Source organism: Pinus tabuliformis, chromosome X (genome assembly GCF_031772625.1).
Source record: "Pinus tabuliformis cultivar Carrire ecotype Pingquan chromosome X, CPIR1, whole genome shotgun sequence".
Taxonomy (NCBI): Eukaryota; Viridiplantae; Streptophyta; class Pinopsida; order Pinales; family Pinaceae; genus Pinus; species Pinus tabuliformis.
Window position 1 is genome coordinate 245,435,592 of NC_142308.1, and position 15,476 is coordinate 245,451,067.

Here is a 15,476-nt window from a genome sequence, read left to right on the forward strand (position 1 = left end):
AGTTAACTTTTACTAGTGGTTTTCAAAGCATTAGTCCAAAGATGAGCATGTCTAGTGAAGATCAGTGAGGGGAAATTCGATCCCATTACTTCAGTTATATTGATTTCTAAAACTTTGATTAGAAATCAATACTCATTGCTCAAACTTTTAATAGACACAAAAATCTTCACTTTTGAAGAAACCAATTGCATATTAAATAAAGAACATGTTGTCGCCCGGATTGTACAGGCACCACAACAAAGCTTAGGACGAGAGCTGTCATTCTGATACCCGCCCACTCTGTTCTAGCTGTCTCCCAACAATAGGCTATGGGGGTAGTCCCTATGGAATGAGATGAAGGAAAACAAGTTGGAAACCAACTTGTTTGGGAGACACAGATGACTGGCCTATCCAATTGGTTAAATTCGAGCAAGATTATTAATTAAGATTAGATTTTAAAGTATGAGATTAGGGCTTTAGTGGAGTCACAAATTCTTGCTTATAGTAAATTGGAACCAAATGACCCGATGGACACCCGCTACTTAAGATGATTGACTAACATGAATGATATGCAAACCTATGACCTATGTGTGATGCAAAGATCTTGGTTATTTTTAGTTAAATGCCTAATCTAGATGTAACCTTCCTTTGACTATTTCGACGCTGGGCTCCAAGGTAGGTTGTGGAAAGGAGGCCAACATGTAGCAGGCTAGGGCCTAATTAATGATACCTTCTGTTGTGCTCCTATCACCCGATGCCTACGACACTGCAGAGACTGTGGCTTTGACGACTACAAGGTCACTGTGTTAACAACCGAAGAGTTTCCGAGGCCCCTCAAGCCAAGTGAGAAGGGTTGTCCTATGTTTCTATCAACCTATCTTATGTTAGGAGGTAAATTTATAATGCAAATTTAAATCTAGTATGTTTATGCAAGAGATTATGGGTGAGATTATATTGAGTTAAGATTGCTTAAGTTACTTAAGTACTTATGTGGAATTTGTCTTAATGCAAGAGTACTTAACAATGTTGTGATACAATCTTTAAGAAGATGAGTGCTAAGAGATACGAATGTAAATTTCAAGTAACCAACTTATCCACCAATGATTATTAATACAAGATATTATGCTAATCAACAAGATCAGTGTCAAATTCTGAGTGCAAAGATGAGATAAGCCAATTTCAGATCTATGACAATTTATATCAGCAGTAAAAATTCAGGGAATTTAGACTTTATCAATATTATAACAACAATGAGGAAACCATTTCAAATCTTGAAATTTGCCTTACACATAAAACATAAAATTCTCAATGACAAACAAATGTAAATTAACTTGTTTAGCGCACTTTGTGATGATGTATTCAGTGATATTTCAGATCCGATTTGTTAGTTTACAACAGTAGACAACCATAGATCAACAAGGTAAAGATGCCAAAATTAGATGGTCAATATGCCAAAAAATAGTAAAATGTGCTAGAACTCAAAAATTTCAGTTTTTAGGTCTTTTAGGAAGTGTGTTTTAGAAATTTTAGAACTGATAAATTTATTACATCATTAAATTAGTCACAGAGCAACAAGCTAGTGATACTGAAGATGATGACCAAAATGTCTAAAAATAGTAAGTTTTTTTTGTTGAAAACTGAAAATTCAAATTTTTTTGATCCTTATCAAGTATATGCTTAAGAAATATTTCGGACCTGAATTTTACAGTTATGCAGTAAATTTCAACGAGCTAAAAAGTTAGATCTAGGTCAAATTAGAGATGCCTAAGTGGCCAAAACTTGTGAAAATTTAAATTTTACAATTTTAATTGATTTTGACTATTTAAAATGTGATTTTAGGGCTTAGATATTAATGAATTAACTGCTGTAATAAAAATGAAGCCAAACAAGGGTTTAGAGGTCAAACCCTAGGTCTATGGCCTTGAAGATCGCGGTTGAAATTTTGGGATCACGTTGCCGCTTGAAAAATATGAATTTTGAGATCGTAAGCCTACAAAACCGCGAAATATTTAGCCTTAAAACTTCAGATTACGGTTTCAGGTCAATTTTAGGGCAAAAGAGGCCAAGAAAATGGAGAACAAGGCTAAGGGAGACAAATTTGCTGGGATAAAAATGCTATGATGATAGATCGGGGCCCAAGGATGAAGGATGAGGCCTCAAAGAGGCAATGCTATGCCTAAGGAGGCTAGCGTTGGGGGTATGGAGGGCTTAGAGGCATAGGAAAAGCCCTAAGGCCTATGGCCTATTGCCAAAAGGCCGAGGAAAGGGCATTGCAAGCCCTTGGAGGGTTCCGGCTTAGAGAAAGAGGGAGAGAAAGCCGAGGGAAGAGGGTCGATGAGCGCTAGTGGAGGAGGGTCGAGGGAAGGCTTGCGGTAGGCCTAGAAGGGCCAAAGAGGAGGCGACAAGGCCTTTTGGGCTTGCGGCTAAGGTAAAGAAGGGAAGTCGCAACCCTTAAGGGTCACGACCAATGTTTTAAAACTCCGACTCGGACTCTGACTCGGCCGAGGGTCGACTCCGACTCGGTATCGACTCGGCCGACTCGATTTCAATGACTCTGTCATTGTGACAAATACATTAAATATTTATTTTTTATAAAAACATACAACATTATAATATAGATAGAAGACAACATATGATCAAAGTAGGCTCATGAATATATCCATTATATTAAAATGGCACTCAGTGCACTCTCCAATACATACACGATGATGATATAGAGATCAAAACAAAAACACATAACCAAGGAGGCTAGAAATGGCCTCTACAACAAAAGTCTGTGACTAGTACTACTGGATACTGCTAGAGTTGCCAACATCATCTGGCGCAATGTTACTTGGGAGCGGGAGCGAAAGCGGGGAGTGGGAGTGAAAACGAGAGCGGGAGCAACATTTTCGGAAGCTCCCGGTTTGGGAAGCGAATCCCAGAGGAGTTCGACAACCAATGTCACTAACATCAAGGTACATAGAGGGATTGGTGCTCTTGATTAAATACGAGTTCCATACCCTAATACATGACAAAATTCAATAGAAACATTGCAATCCCCCAATTCTAAAATCCTGAAAAATCGATAAGTTTGCTGGATTTTGAATGAAATCTAAAATTCTACTTTCTCCATATGAAATCCAATGAGGCCGGAACCACTTTCAAACATCCTGAGTCATTTCATGGTAATGTTAAAAATTTAGTAAAATGATGAAAATGAAGATTAAGGAGAATGTCACTTTTACTTTAAGAATTTAACATTACCGTGAATAGCGTAGCCTTAGTAGGGCAATATGATCAAATACTAGGGTTTGGGAGAGGGGAATGGACCCCAAAGACCAACAAACTAATTCATAAACCTCTTTGGAGTCCCCCACACTTAGAAAAATTAAAAAAATTAAAAAAAGGCGTGTTTTTATGGTTCACTGGCCATTGTCAGCTACCCGACCGAGTAGTTACGGATTCGGCCGAGTCGGCCGAGTTATCACTGACTCGGCCTAGTCATGCTATGATTCGGTCGGGTCAGTCATAACTCGGTTGACCGAACCGAATTTTCTGCCGGGTTTTTTGTTTGTTTGTTTGTTTGTTTTAATCTTTTCTGGCTCGGACCAACTCAACCGAGTTGGTTTCGAGCCGGCCGGATCTTAAAACAATGGTCACGACTAGCCCTGGGAGGGCTAGAAACCAAAACATTGGAGGGAGAAACGCTGACGCTGAGGCCTAGGAAGGCAAAATCAGGGCTAGAAGCCCTAAAAATCTTGAAACCCTTGCTCCAATTTTTTTTTTATGCTTCAGCTCTTTGATTTTCTGACTTCTGTGGAAACCCTGCAAAAAAATTCCAAGATACTAGATGTTACCCTCAAGGGCCTAGATCTAGCTCTTCTTCCACTTAATTCCTTTATTTAACTTGAAAAAAAATAATTTACAATGCCCAAACCCCAAATATATACAAAATGAATCTAAAAATCCCAACCCAAGCTAGAAAAATAATTTACAATTAAAATTACAAAATTATTTTACAAAATATACACGGGTTTTTAAAATAGATTTTGAGAAAATATTTTTTATGATATTTTTTCCGTGAAAGAATGGCTAAAACGATTTAGAAAAATTAATGCTCACTATAGCTCTAGCGAAGATTCAATCGACCATATAAAAACCAAGGGTCCAAGCAAAGTAACCTTTGCCTATAGTTTGTGAACTTGGAAACCAAGGATTGAGTACCTGCAAACACTATGTATTATCTCAAAATAATAGTATAAAACAACACATATGAATCTTGTAGTCAATACATGCCACAAATCCACGAACAAGAACACCTCGAGTTGCACCCCAAAGTCTTTTATTATAGTAGAAAAAATAGTTCCCAGTGGGACAATAGTTTACAAAATGCTTCAACAACAATTCTAGCCAGAGATCAAGATAACTAGAGACTCAATTGACTCTCTAATTTATATATGAATCCTACAAATGGAAAAATAATGGCTAGTTTCTTTGATCCTTGTCAAAATAATCTTGACCATTGATAAACACTTCAAGATCTTTTAATCTTGGCCCTTTATTTTTTATTTTTGAGGATTTTTGAATCTATCATTTAATTCCATTGTAATTAGCTCAAAATTAATTATTTTGAGCTAATTTCCCAAAAAAATTGACTTTGATTTAACCACCAAGGTCTAAGGGTCCAATTTTCCTTGAAAAATACAATATTTTCTCGGTGGAGGACCTTTAAAAATTGATTTTTTTAAGACCCACGAATTTTTCCATTTAGGGATTTTATTTTCCTAAGACAATTTAATTTGACTCTAATTAATTAATTTTTTGGCTTAAGATTTAATTTTAGTTTGCCAGAAAAATTAATTAATTGACACACGAGATTAGTTATTTTTCCAACCCTCTAATATATAACATTTTTCATTAGAAGACTCAAAGAGGGAATACACATTTGGCTTATACCCTCAAGACACATAACCCATCTGCGACACAATATGATCTAGTAAACCAAGTGATTTGTAAAAAATAATTAACACAATTAGCTTAAATTATTCCCAAACCATTTTTACATCAGACTCTATTAAAACACTAGGATTCACTTAATAATCCGACAATAAATTTCACCCTAGCTTTGGGGGTTTACGCTGGAGGGAAAATACCCTTCTAGTTAGCCGTGTCGAAAAACACAGGTAATCAGTGAGGTTAAAAAACCTCCTAGGATGGAATTCGTCATCAAATTAAAGGCTTACCTAAGTTGTTACATAGATTCAAGGTTTTACTAAGATTATTTACAATATATAACTTGTAGAATGGGATGACCATGCCACACAAACTGCTGATATGTGATCAGATCCTTGTTGAAAAAGTTGGTACTTCTGCTTCTCCGGAACTTTGATAATTTGAGTGCAACATAACACATTCTTCCGCCAAAAGTAAATGGACCATGAACCTGATAAATCATTCATACTGAAATTACTGTCCGGCTCAGTTAGACGTAATCCAATGCTATGGCTAGAGGGGAAAGATATGTCACGCAGGCTGCTAAATGATGGACTGACCTTTAGATAGTTGAAGTACTTAGAATTGAATAGTAGTTTCCAAATGTTAAAGCATCTTTCTTTTGAAAGGAGTAAATTTTCACATTAAAATGACAGGTGTTGTTGGTAAATATTCATGGTCTGATGTATTAGGGCAATTAACAATGCAACCTTTTCATGAATTATAAGTCATTGGGGGCATGGATGATGCATAGGATAATCCTATCTAGAAAACGTCTCTGATGTTTATGCTTCATAATAAAGTTATTGAATGAGTAGCCTCAATTTCTTCTAACAAATCTGCTGGCTGTAAAATAGTAGTAACATTTGTGTACTGGTGGTGAGACTTCAGATAAACAAACTTTCTTCCTTCTTAGACAGAGTTTGTGTTTCTTCTCCTAGACTTTTCCACAGAGAGAGCAATCAAAGTAATTATTTGATGACACTTTTCCACTGAGAGAGCACACATTGAGAAGGTAATTATTTGATCAACCTTGTCTTGAGCATATGGCTTAATTTTGACATTAACTTTTGTGTACATGAATATTTTATCCAGAGAAAGATGCGGTTTTAGATTCCTGCAGAATGGACATTGTTTTAGAATCTGCTGATATCATCATGACACTATGTTTTAGCAGAGGTGCTGCCAGCATTAAGGGGGCTGGTTATATAGTATGCTATACATGGTAGTGGATGGCCATTGTTAACATTAGTAGTTAACTATGCTTATAGTCACTGTCATATTGTTAAAACATTCCACAGGACACACGACTTTATAGCTGTAATTCCTTGGCATTGCTAGATGTTCCTTCATCTGTCATGGTAGATCAAATACATGTAAATTTTCTCGGCATGATAGCCTTAAGCATTTTCTCAAAAGGATCCATTTCTCTTCCATTCACTTGTTAGTGTCAGTTTTTCCCTTATGCTCTAAACTTTTAAGAAATTATGTAATTATGTTTTGAAACCTACATAACTATGTTTTGCCATGTTGAATTGATATTTTGAGTGCTTTGGCTGACTTTAGACGCATAATCTGATTTAGCACAAATTCTTGAAATAGGAAAGGCTAGTGATTGTTTTTTTCTTTCTATGCGATGGTTGCAGAATGGCTTGCACTCTCTTTGCCCAGCTGTATGGTCAAAGCATCGGAGATGGCTTTATACATCAGTGATCTGCCTCAATCCCTTAGCTTGTGTATGTATCTGTCTCACTATGCAGTACTTCAGTCATAAGGATTTATATCTTCTATTTTGTCTTGATTCCATTACGATACTTTAGTAGTTGATTCAGTTTGACTGTTTTCAACTTTTCAGAGAAATAACGAATCCTATTTTTCTTAGATAAATTGGCTAGTTAGTTATTTTTTATTGTTTGGAAGAAATTTGATTTTTCTTTCTTGCCATGTTATATGCTTAAAAGAACTAGAATGGACTTATAGGAATGAATCATGTAGAAATGAGACTAATTAGTTAGTCATGATTGTTGCTTTTTTTTGTTTATTTATTCAGTTGTTGCTTTCTAGTTTTTGCACATTGATGTTGTTTGCATATTGAACCCTATCCCGCTTCACGACAATCAGTATTTTATCTATGAAGATTTTTTTTTTTTTGCTAAAGCAAGAGTCGTTCTTTCTATTTCATTAAATCGGAGAACAAATTACATAAAATACAATAGTCCCAAAGGAACTATGGGCCAAAGAAATAACTAACCACTTAAAGCTTAGAACACCGAGCTAAAGGCCTATAAGCCGAGCCAAGGTCTCACAAACAAAACCAAAAAACCCACGAAAAACAATCAAAAGCCGAGCCCTGTCAATCCCCCCTTAGAGATCCGACGGCTGAGGCTCAACTCAGGGCGAGAACATGCAACCACTTTAACATTAGAGTCGGACCTGATGAGGAAATAGGGACCATTCTAAAAGGATTTCGCGTCCGAATGGGGGGATAACCCTCGAGCATATAGTCTGCCCGAAATCCCGTGATTCCCATCATGAAGCGCAACAAGTGCAGAAGCTAACGCTCACTCGGACCTGCATACTTTACCACGATCGCCGAATCTCCTCGCCAGATCCAACGACGGAGGATAATATCGCAAGACCTAAAAGCTCGAAGAGTGACCGCGCAATAAACGCCTTGGACCCACCAACATGCTCGTTTAATCTTGGCCGTGGAATCGTCATGCTTGATCTAACAGCTGTGGAACACATCACACGCTCCAACAACACCGATAATTACCGCGCGATGAGGGCGGTATTCCTTCCTGTCCCTTGGCCACGTGTTGCTTTGTGAGTGGAATCACTCCCAATTCCAAAAAACCACTTTCACCTTGAAGGCCTTGCGATGAACCAGAAACCACCTTGCTAGCGGTATTGCCAACATAGAAAGAAAAACTGGGGTTTTTGAGTCTGCGTGATAAACGCCCTAGACCCACCAACATGCTCGCTCAATCTTGACCGTCAAATCATCCCGCTTGATCCAACGGCTATGGAACATATTGCATGCGCCAAAAGCACTGAGAATTACCGTGCGATGAGGGCAGTATTCCTTCCTGTCCCTTGGCCACATGTTTCTTTGTGAGTGGAATCGCTCCCAACTCCAGAAAACCACAATCAGCTTGAAGGCCTTGCGATAATCCAGAAACTGCCCTGCGAGCGGTATTGCCCCCACAGAAAGAAAACCTGGGGTTTTAAGTCTGTCGTGAAAGCAAGGAGTCCATCCTGTCGCACCAACCCATCTCCTCGGGCGACTGAACCAAAGGAAGCTGAAAATTCCCTCGTCTAGCCTTCTATCCAAGCAACAACGGCTGCCGAGCAACCTCACCTAGAGACTTCTATGTTTGTTCTTGTCAGGGTTGAGGAGGCCAACAGTGCCCTGCCTCCCAAAAATGACCTCACTTCGGAAATAAAACTTCATAATTAAACCGAAACACCTCATCAATGTACCAAATCAATTAGACCCCGTCTCTGTGGCTCTGTTGTGAAACACCAATCTGTCGTCGTTCGCCTGATCTTGACATAGCGCCTTTAATCTATTCTGAGGCATGTCTTGCCAACTTAGCTCGACCCTGCTTTTGGTGCAGATCACCCCTTGATTGGCAAGGATGTCTGCCAATTTATTTGCCGTCCTTAACACATGGGTAAAACGCATGGTACGTAAGCCCAGGAGGTGAAGCTGAATCCGTTGAAAGACTTGAAGCAACCTCCAGTGTTTTGAGACTTTTTCCGACTCTGTGCCATAGTTGATTCTCTTGACCGAGTTAATGATCAACTCAGAATCAGCTTCAACTATTACATTCTGGAGATTATTCTGCTTCAGGAATTCTAAAAATGCTTAAGAGAAATTAATTCCGCCATATTATTCATGGCTCTTCCCAAATGGCAATGGAAAATAGAAAGGATGCAGCCATTTCCATCCCTTAACACCCCACCAAAGCCAGCAATACTCGGGTTGCCTTTTGAGGCCCCATCAATGTTGTATTCCAAAAAACCCTGTGGGGGGGGGGGGATGCCAGTAATCTTGCTTAGTGTCCTGTTTCATAACCTTCCTATCCAAGCCCTGTGGTATAAGCCCCTGCATACCCAACTGAAGAAGTATCTACATTTCAGCTTCTGAAGGTGGATTCTTTGGGGAAGTTCTCACAATAGTACCTACCGTCTCCTTAAGCTGTCTTAAGATTTGCTCAAAAATGCATTGGGAAGAACTTTTATCATTTTTGAAGATTCTGTTGTTCCTTTCTTTCCAGACATTCCATATTATGAAGCTTGGCGTTAAAGCCCAAGCTGAGCAAAGAAATTCATAATCAGAGAAGTTTTGTCTCCATTTATTTAGGGTGTTGATAATGCTTCCTTTGTCCCTATCTGTTTGTCGGAAAATGGTGGCAAAAGTATCCCACAGACTGGAGGTGAAAATACAATTATTCAGAAGGTGCTTCATTGTTTCCTCTCGGGCCTCATAGAGTTGGCATCTGTAAGGACCCAAAACACCCCTTTCGAATGTTTTCCCAAGTCAGAATTTTCTTATGATGAACCGGCCACATGAAGAGTTTGATCTTCATCCATCCTTGATGCTTCCAAAGGTTCTGCCACACCCTGTCCGGTACATTGGAGTCCAACTTAAGGAGTTTGGGTTTTGCCTCCTTAAGATTGAAGGTACCTTCATTATTGTTACCCCATCTAAGTTGGTCATGCCCCCTGTCACTAAAATTTTCCTTTGGTCCAACATTTTTAGAAGTGCCTAAGCTTTTGCTTTCAATGGGCTATCTTCCCTGTAATCTATATTCTTCTAGGTTCTCCATTTTCCTTCACTATTGGTTTGATCCCAAAAATATTTTACCCTAAGTAACCCTTTGGTATCAGTTTCTTTCTTGAGGTCCAGAAAGTCCTCTCTTAACATTGTAGGTTCTTGCTGCAAGGGTTTATCAGTTAGAGGAACTCCCAAGTATTCGAAGGGAAGGACATCCCTTTGAAAGCCCAAAATTCTGGAAATATTTCTCTGAATAGCAATATTGGTATTAAAGAAAAAAATCTTAGATTTGGAGAGATTAACTTCCATACCTGTAGCGATGGAAAAGTCACACAAGATTTGTTTATACGCTAGAGCTTCTTTGACCGTGGGGATTCCCTGCAGCATGGTATCATCGACAAATTGTTGATGGGTCACAGCCTGTCCAGTCTCAGAGAGTTGAAGCCCCTTGATATTGCCAACTTCTTTCACATGCTTGATTGATCGACCAAGTCCTTCCATCATGAGGATAAAGAGAAAGGGAGAGAGCATATCTCCCTGCCTGAGGCCTCTTGAAGGAGTAAAAGTCTTGGAAGGAGAACCATTAACCAGAATTGAAAAGCTAGAAGTCACTAGGGCCATGACCCATCTAACCCAGTTATGATCAAACCCAAAAGCTATAAGGTATTAAGGACCTTCCTAATATAGGTCCAATTCAACTTATCGTAAGCTTTGGCTAGGTCCAATTGCATGATCATGCCAGCCTTCCTGTTGCTTAACAATGAGTGCACCACCTCATGTACTTGAATGATGTTATTGAGAATTTGTCTACCCTCCACATAACCAGATTGCTCCACAGAAACTAGAGTAGGAAGAAGTGGTTTAAGTCTACTGGCAACAAGCTTGGATATTATCTTGTACACCACAGTGCACAAAGCTATGGGTCTAAACCTGTCAGGAGTCTGAGCATTGTCCTGTTTGGGGATCAAGGAGATGAAGGAAGTATTGAGCACCTTCAAAATGGTTCTATTAATTCTGGAATCTTCCACCACATCTAGAACGTCTTGTTTAACAATGTTCCAGCAAGCTTTAAAGAAATCCACATTGAAACCATCAGGGCCTGGCGCTTTGCCATTCTATATTTCTTTGATGACCTCACTAACCTCCTCTTCAGTTACTGGCCTATTAAGATTGAAGTTATCATCTCTTGTTACAAGCTTAGGTATATGCCTTGTTAAGTCCCTGATGGAATGATCTCTGTCTGAAATGGTTTCCTTTGCTATACCTCGAAAGTGCTGGACTAACACAGTTTCTATCTCTTCATGGGAATTAAGAAGGTGACCTCCCTCGTCCTTGATCAAAGAGATCCTATTATGAGATCTGACACCTCTCCTATGAAGATTAACACACATATCATTGATGCAAATAGATTAATGGTGAGCCATTCATTGTTAATCATTGAACAGGCTTGAATGAATTTCTATTGATGGCATTGTCTCACATTTTATGCATTCCTTTTTTTCTCTTCAAAATCTGTCATGCTCAATAAATTTTGTATTTGACTTCATTTTGTTCCTTATGCATTTTCATCTCCAATCCATTCATATTATAATGTTCTTGTTGTTTCACATATTGTTTTAATGTTTTATTAGTTACTGTGGATGCTAACTAGCAAGGGATTCTCCTATAGATCAATATTTGGCAGGCATATTTATGTAATTGAAAATTAAATGAATATATATCTGGCTGTCTGAAGGTATGTGTTGATCAGCACAACACCCTGATTTTGATAATTACAAGTGTTGTGGACTGTGGTCAATGCATAATACAGTCCTTGTCGAAAGAATGGTAGAGATGCTGCTAATGTTGTGATGTTTACTTCATTGACTTGTATGAGATAAAATCTTAAATACATGGAAAACTCATTTACAGTCATATGTCCCAACATTAATTGTGAATATTACGAATAAAATCAATTATATATTGCCAATAGTGACCTGTGAAGCTTTATTGTGTAATTTGTAGCCTTAACTTAGCCTTAACTTAGAGTTGATTCTCATAAAGTGACACTAACTTTATTCATTTATTTTGTCACTTTGGGAGGTCTTGAACAATGACATCCCAGAGATGTCCTCAGCTGTCCCCAAATACTTTGTGAGTTGTAACTAAAATTTTATTTTATTTTGTAAAGAAAAACGTCTTGTAATTATATTTTAAAAACATAATTCAAATTGACAGATGCTGTAAAGCATTCATATTTTGCCTTTTAGGCTCTGTAGAAAAATTAAAAATGACTTGTAACAGTCCCATAAAGAGAATAAAAACTTCATCAAGATGGTAGGTATTATACTATTAACCTTTTTCAAAAAATGAAAAAAGAAAAACTAATTTCTCCCATATTTCAGCTGGCAATCCCTCTATATTTCATCCATCATCTTTGAGATAAATTGAGAAAGATAAACACAGATCTGAAGTAAAAGCTTATAGATTTACAGCCATAGATTGTTGTTCCTATGATGCTATCCAGACTCCTTGTTCCAACACAAGGTCTGCTTTTGATAATATATCCTCAGTCCCATTTGTGAAATTTTTATCTATTGCAGCAACTGGAAATTATTCTTCTAACTGAAAAAATAACTATGCAGTTTATTTGCAATGACAAACAACGAATAAAATCACAACTGCAATTTTCACCATAAAAATTACTGCGGAAAATAAAATACTGAAAACTAATAAATTCTAGCACACACAAGACTTTTGACACAGTTATTTTTGGACAATTTTCCCCGGAAAAACACAATGTGGGAAAACTGGTGCAGCAAATGAGGGTTTATTATTATTCTTCAACAACAATTCTGAGTACAACAATTTAGATGCCCAAATGGTGATCTAATCTGAGGAAAAATGCTGGCAAAATTATCGCGAGAATTTTCTCTCACCCCATAGCTAATTTCTGCTGCCGAAATTGCTTCCCTAGCCTTTGCGCCAAACCTCCCGCGTCACCCTTTGCGCAGAGCTTATGCTGGCCCTATGAGAATATCAACCTTCCTTCGTTTGCCTCTTCTGAGGACTGAAAACCTTCTTCCCGGAAAGCTGCTACCCTCCTCTTCCACCTGCTACTCACCCTCTAGCTCTATCTTCTTTGCTGGGCTACTACTACTTTAAAAATCGATAGCCTTTGTGCTGAGCCTCTTGCATCACCCTTTGTGCAAAGCTTACGTTGGCCCTATGAGAATATCAACCTTCCTTCCTTTGTCTCTTCCGAGGACTGAAAACCTTCCTCCCGGAATGCTGCTACCCTCCTCTTCCACCTGCGACTCACCCTCGGGCTTTATCTTCTCTGCTGGGCTACTGCTACTGAAAAAATTGAACTGCCTGGGCAACTGAGGATCTACACTGGTGTTTTCTCCATCACCACATCGACCTCCTCTTATAATCCACTGTTGGAGCACCAACGACCAAGATTAAAACACAATCAATGGGTAGGATCTGTTAGCGCTTGAATTTGGCCTCAGGCTGAAAAAGACAAAATCCAAGGCAACATCAAACCACTTAGCCTCGTAGCTAGCCCTACGGGGACAGGAGAGGGCTCTCTCCGGGTCTATCTCGGCAAAAGGTCTTCAAAGGGCTGAGATGACCAATAAGGAACACTGATTTTAGGCTAGTAAACTGATGGGGAAAGTTTGATTTTAAATTTTTAGGGTTTTGTTGGAAAACTGAGCACGACAATTTTGGGTGCGGGGATGAGACACAGTTTTTGCAGAGGTCTTTTTGGGGCAAGGTAGGAGATTGTCTTGATGCCTTTGAAATAAATGAATGGATAGATATGACCGGTGAGGAGTTAAGGAGAGCAAGAAACCATCGAGAGTTCTCCTTAAATAGATGAAAACATAGATATTAAGCAAACTTAAAGGCAGAGCATAGAAACCATGAATTCTACCTTAACACTTCATTCACTTAATTTGCAGAAGAGAATAGTAAGAAAATGATGCAGATAACAAACTTACAAGTACATGAGAGAAACACACCATCAACACAAATAACCACAGGAATCCCAAATAGTGCTGCAAAACCCTGGTCTTTCCTTTGCCAAAATTGCAGAGATACAAAGTGTAAAACAGTCTAAGCTTATCCCTCAAGAGTCCAACCATGAAAATGACTAAGAAAATACATAATATAGGCAAGCTAACACATCCCCTTGCCTCTAGGGGTCGAGCTCATCATCCTAAGAGCTGTTTCAACTAATTCTAAACTGAGCACTACAATCTAGGCAATCAAAACAACTTGCCTCTATAAGCTAGGAAACCAATTCATTCATTAATTTTTTGCCATTTTATGAATGAATCTTCTAGAATAGGTAAAAAAGTATCATGTCAACATGAAATTACATCAATTACATCAAAGAGGATGAAAAATCCAACCAAAAAGTCAAAACTAGTCAATGCTGCGTTTTCCTGAGCTGAAGGTGCAAAACTGGAAAATTTTCCCAACGCATAGCGCGCCATTTCTCAATGCGTAGCGCGCCTTTCAGGCCAATTTTGAGGCACTTCCCGGCATCCAAATGAGGCACAAGTGGGCTTGTTGGAAAGGTCTGGATGTCTACTCTCCAGCCCAAGTGGAATTTCTCAATTTGGTGGCCATTTGCCCCTCCAAAATTGCAATCTCCCAAGACTGCTTCTTGTGTGTCCAAAAAGTGGCAGAAGGTCATTTTTTGCATTTTTTTGACCTTTTGGGGGCTCAAATCTTCATGAAATTTCTTGGCAGTGGCTGAGCAAGTGTAATTTGTCATAACAAATCCAAAAATGCTGAGTTTTCCTAAAATGGACCTCCCTAACTTAAGGGTAGCGTGCGGCGCGCTACGCGTTGAGGGCAAAAACCTGTTTTTGGCACAAAAATTCAAAATTGACCAAAATTGCTCCAAATTTCCTGAATTTTGAGCTGGAGGTGTATCATTGAGCACCATGCTCCCTCAAGGTGGCTTCAGCCAAAATCTGAAGCGGATCGGGCCTTTTACTCCGTTTTAGTGCCTTGGCCAAGCGTGCTTTGAGTACCTTCATTTTTGCTTTGCACACATGCATGCGGGCCCAATAATGATTTTTCATGTGGCGGAGCATGTCTTTGTCCCTGTTTTCCTTGGCTATCAACCTCTCTAAATGAGTGTCCACCCGAATGAGCGTAGACCCTTGCTCAATAGGTGTCAAATCACCGGGTCTCTTGCGAGCCAAGTTCCGGTCTTCTCGGATCCTCCGCAACTCATCAAGAGTGTGTTCATCCTCCAACTGCTTGTTGCGCTGCTCTAAGTATGTGATTGTCCAATTTGCCATTTCCAACTTTTGCTGCAACAAGTCATTTTCCGCCCTAAGTTGCTGAATGATCTCCTTTGACTCTAAGCTAGGAGAGCTGATATCAAGGTCAACAATATCTATGTCTGGATCACCTGATGGCCCCTCATCAATCTTGGGCTGCTTGCCTCTCTCTTGTACCTGTGATGCTGTCGAAAGCGAGGCCCCTTCCACCTGATGTGGAGATAACACTCGCTGTGCTGATCAAGAAGGCGAGACCCCTTCCACCTGGTGTGGAGATAATACTCGCCGTGCAGATGCAAATAAGACCCTTTGGCCTCTCTGATATGTAACATATGGAGGAGCGCTGACATGCTCTGGCTCAGGAATGTCAAACTGATGTGAAGGCCCTCCCTCATCATGGACAATCTCGGGAGGTGGCTGTGGCACCATGAAGAAGTCGCGAGAAATGAAATCCT

The 15,476-nt window shown here is 39.2% G+C and overlaps 1 protein-coding gene across 2 annotated transcripts in view; it reads left to right on the forward strand.

The window, feature by feature from the left end:
- Positions 1–15,476, forward strand: part of LOC149139292 (uncharacterized) — a 225,017-nt gene that overhangs the window by 77,461 nt on the left and 132,080 nt on the right. For both annotated transcript variants that reach the window (XM_089448140.1, XM_089448141.1), the window contains exon 3: positions 6,600–6,689. In XM_089448140.1, coding sequence (XP_089304266.1) covers positions 6,600–6,689 — 90 coding nt within the window. The remainder of the gene's footprint in view (positions 1–6,599; positions 6,690–15,476) is intronic.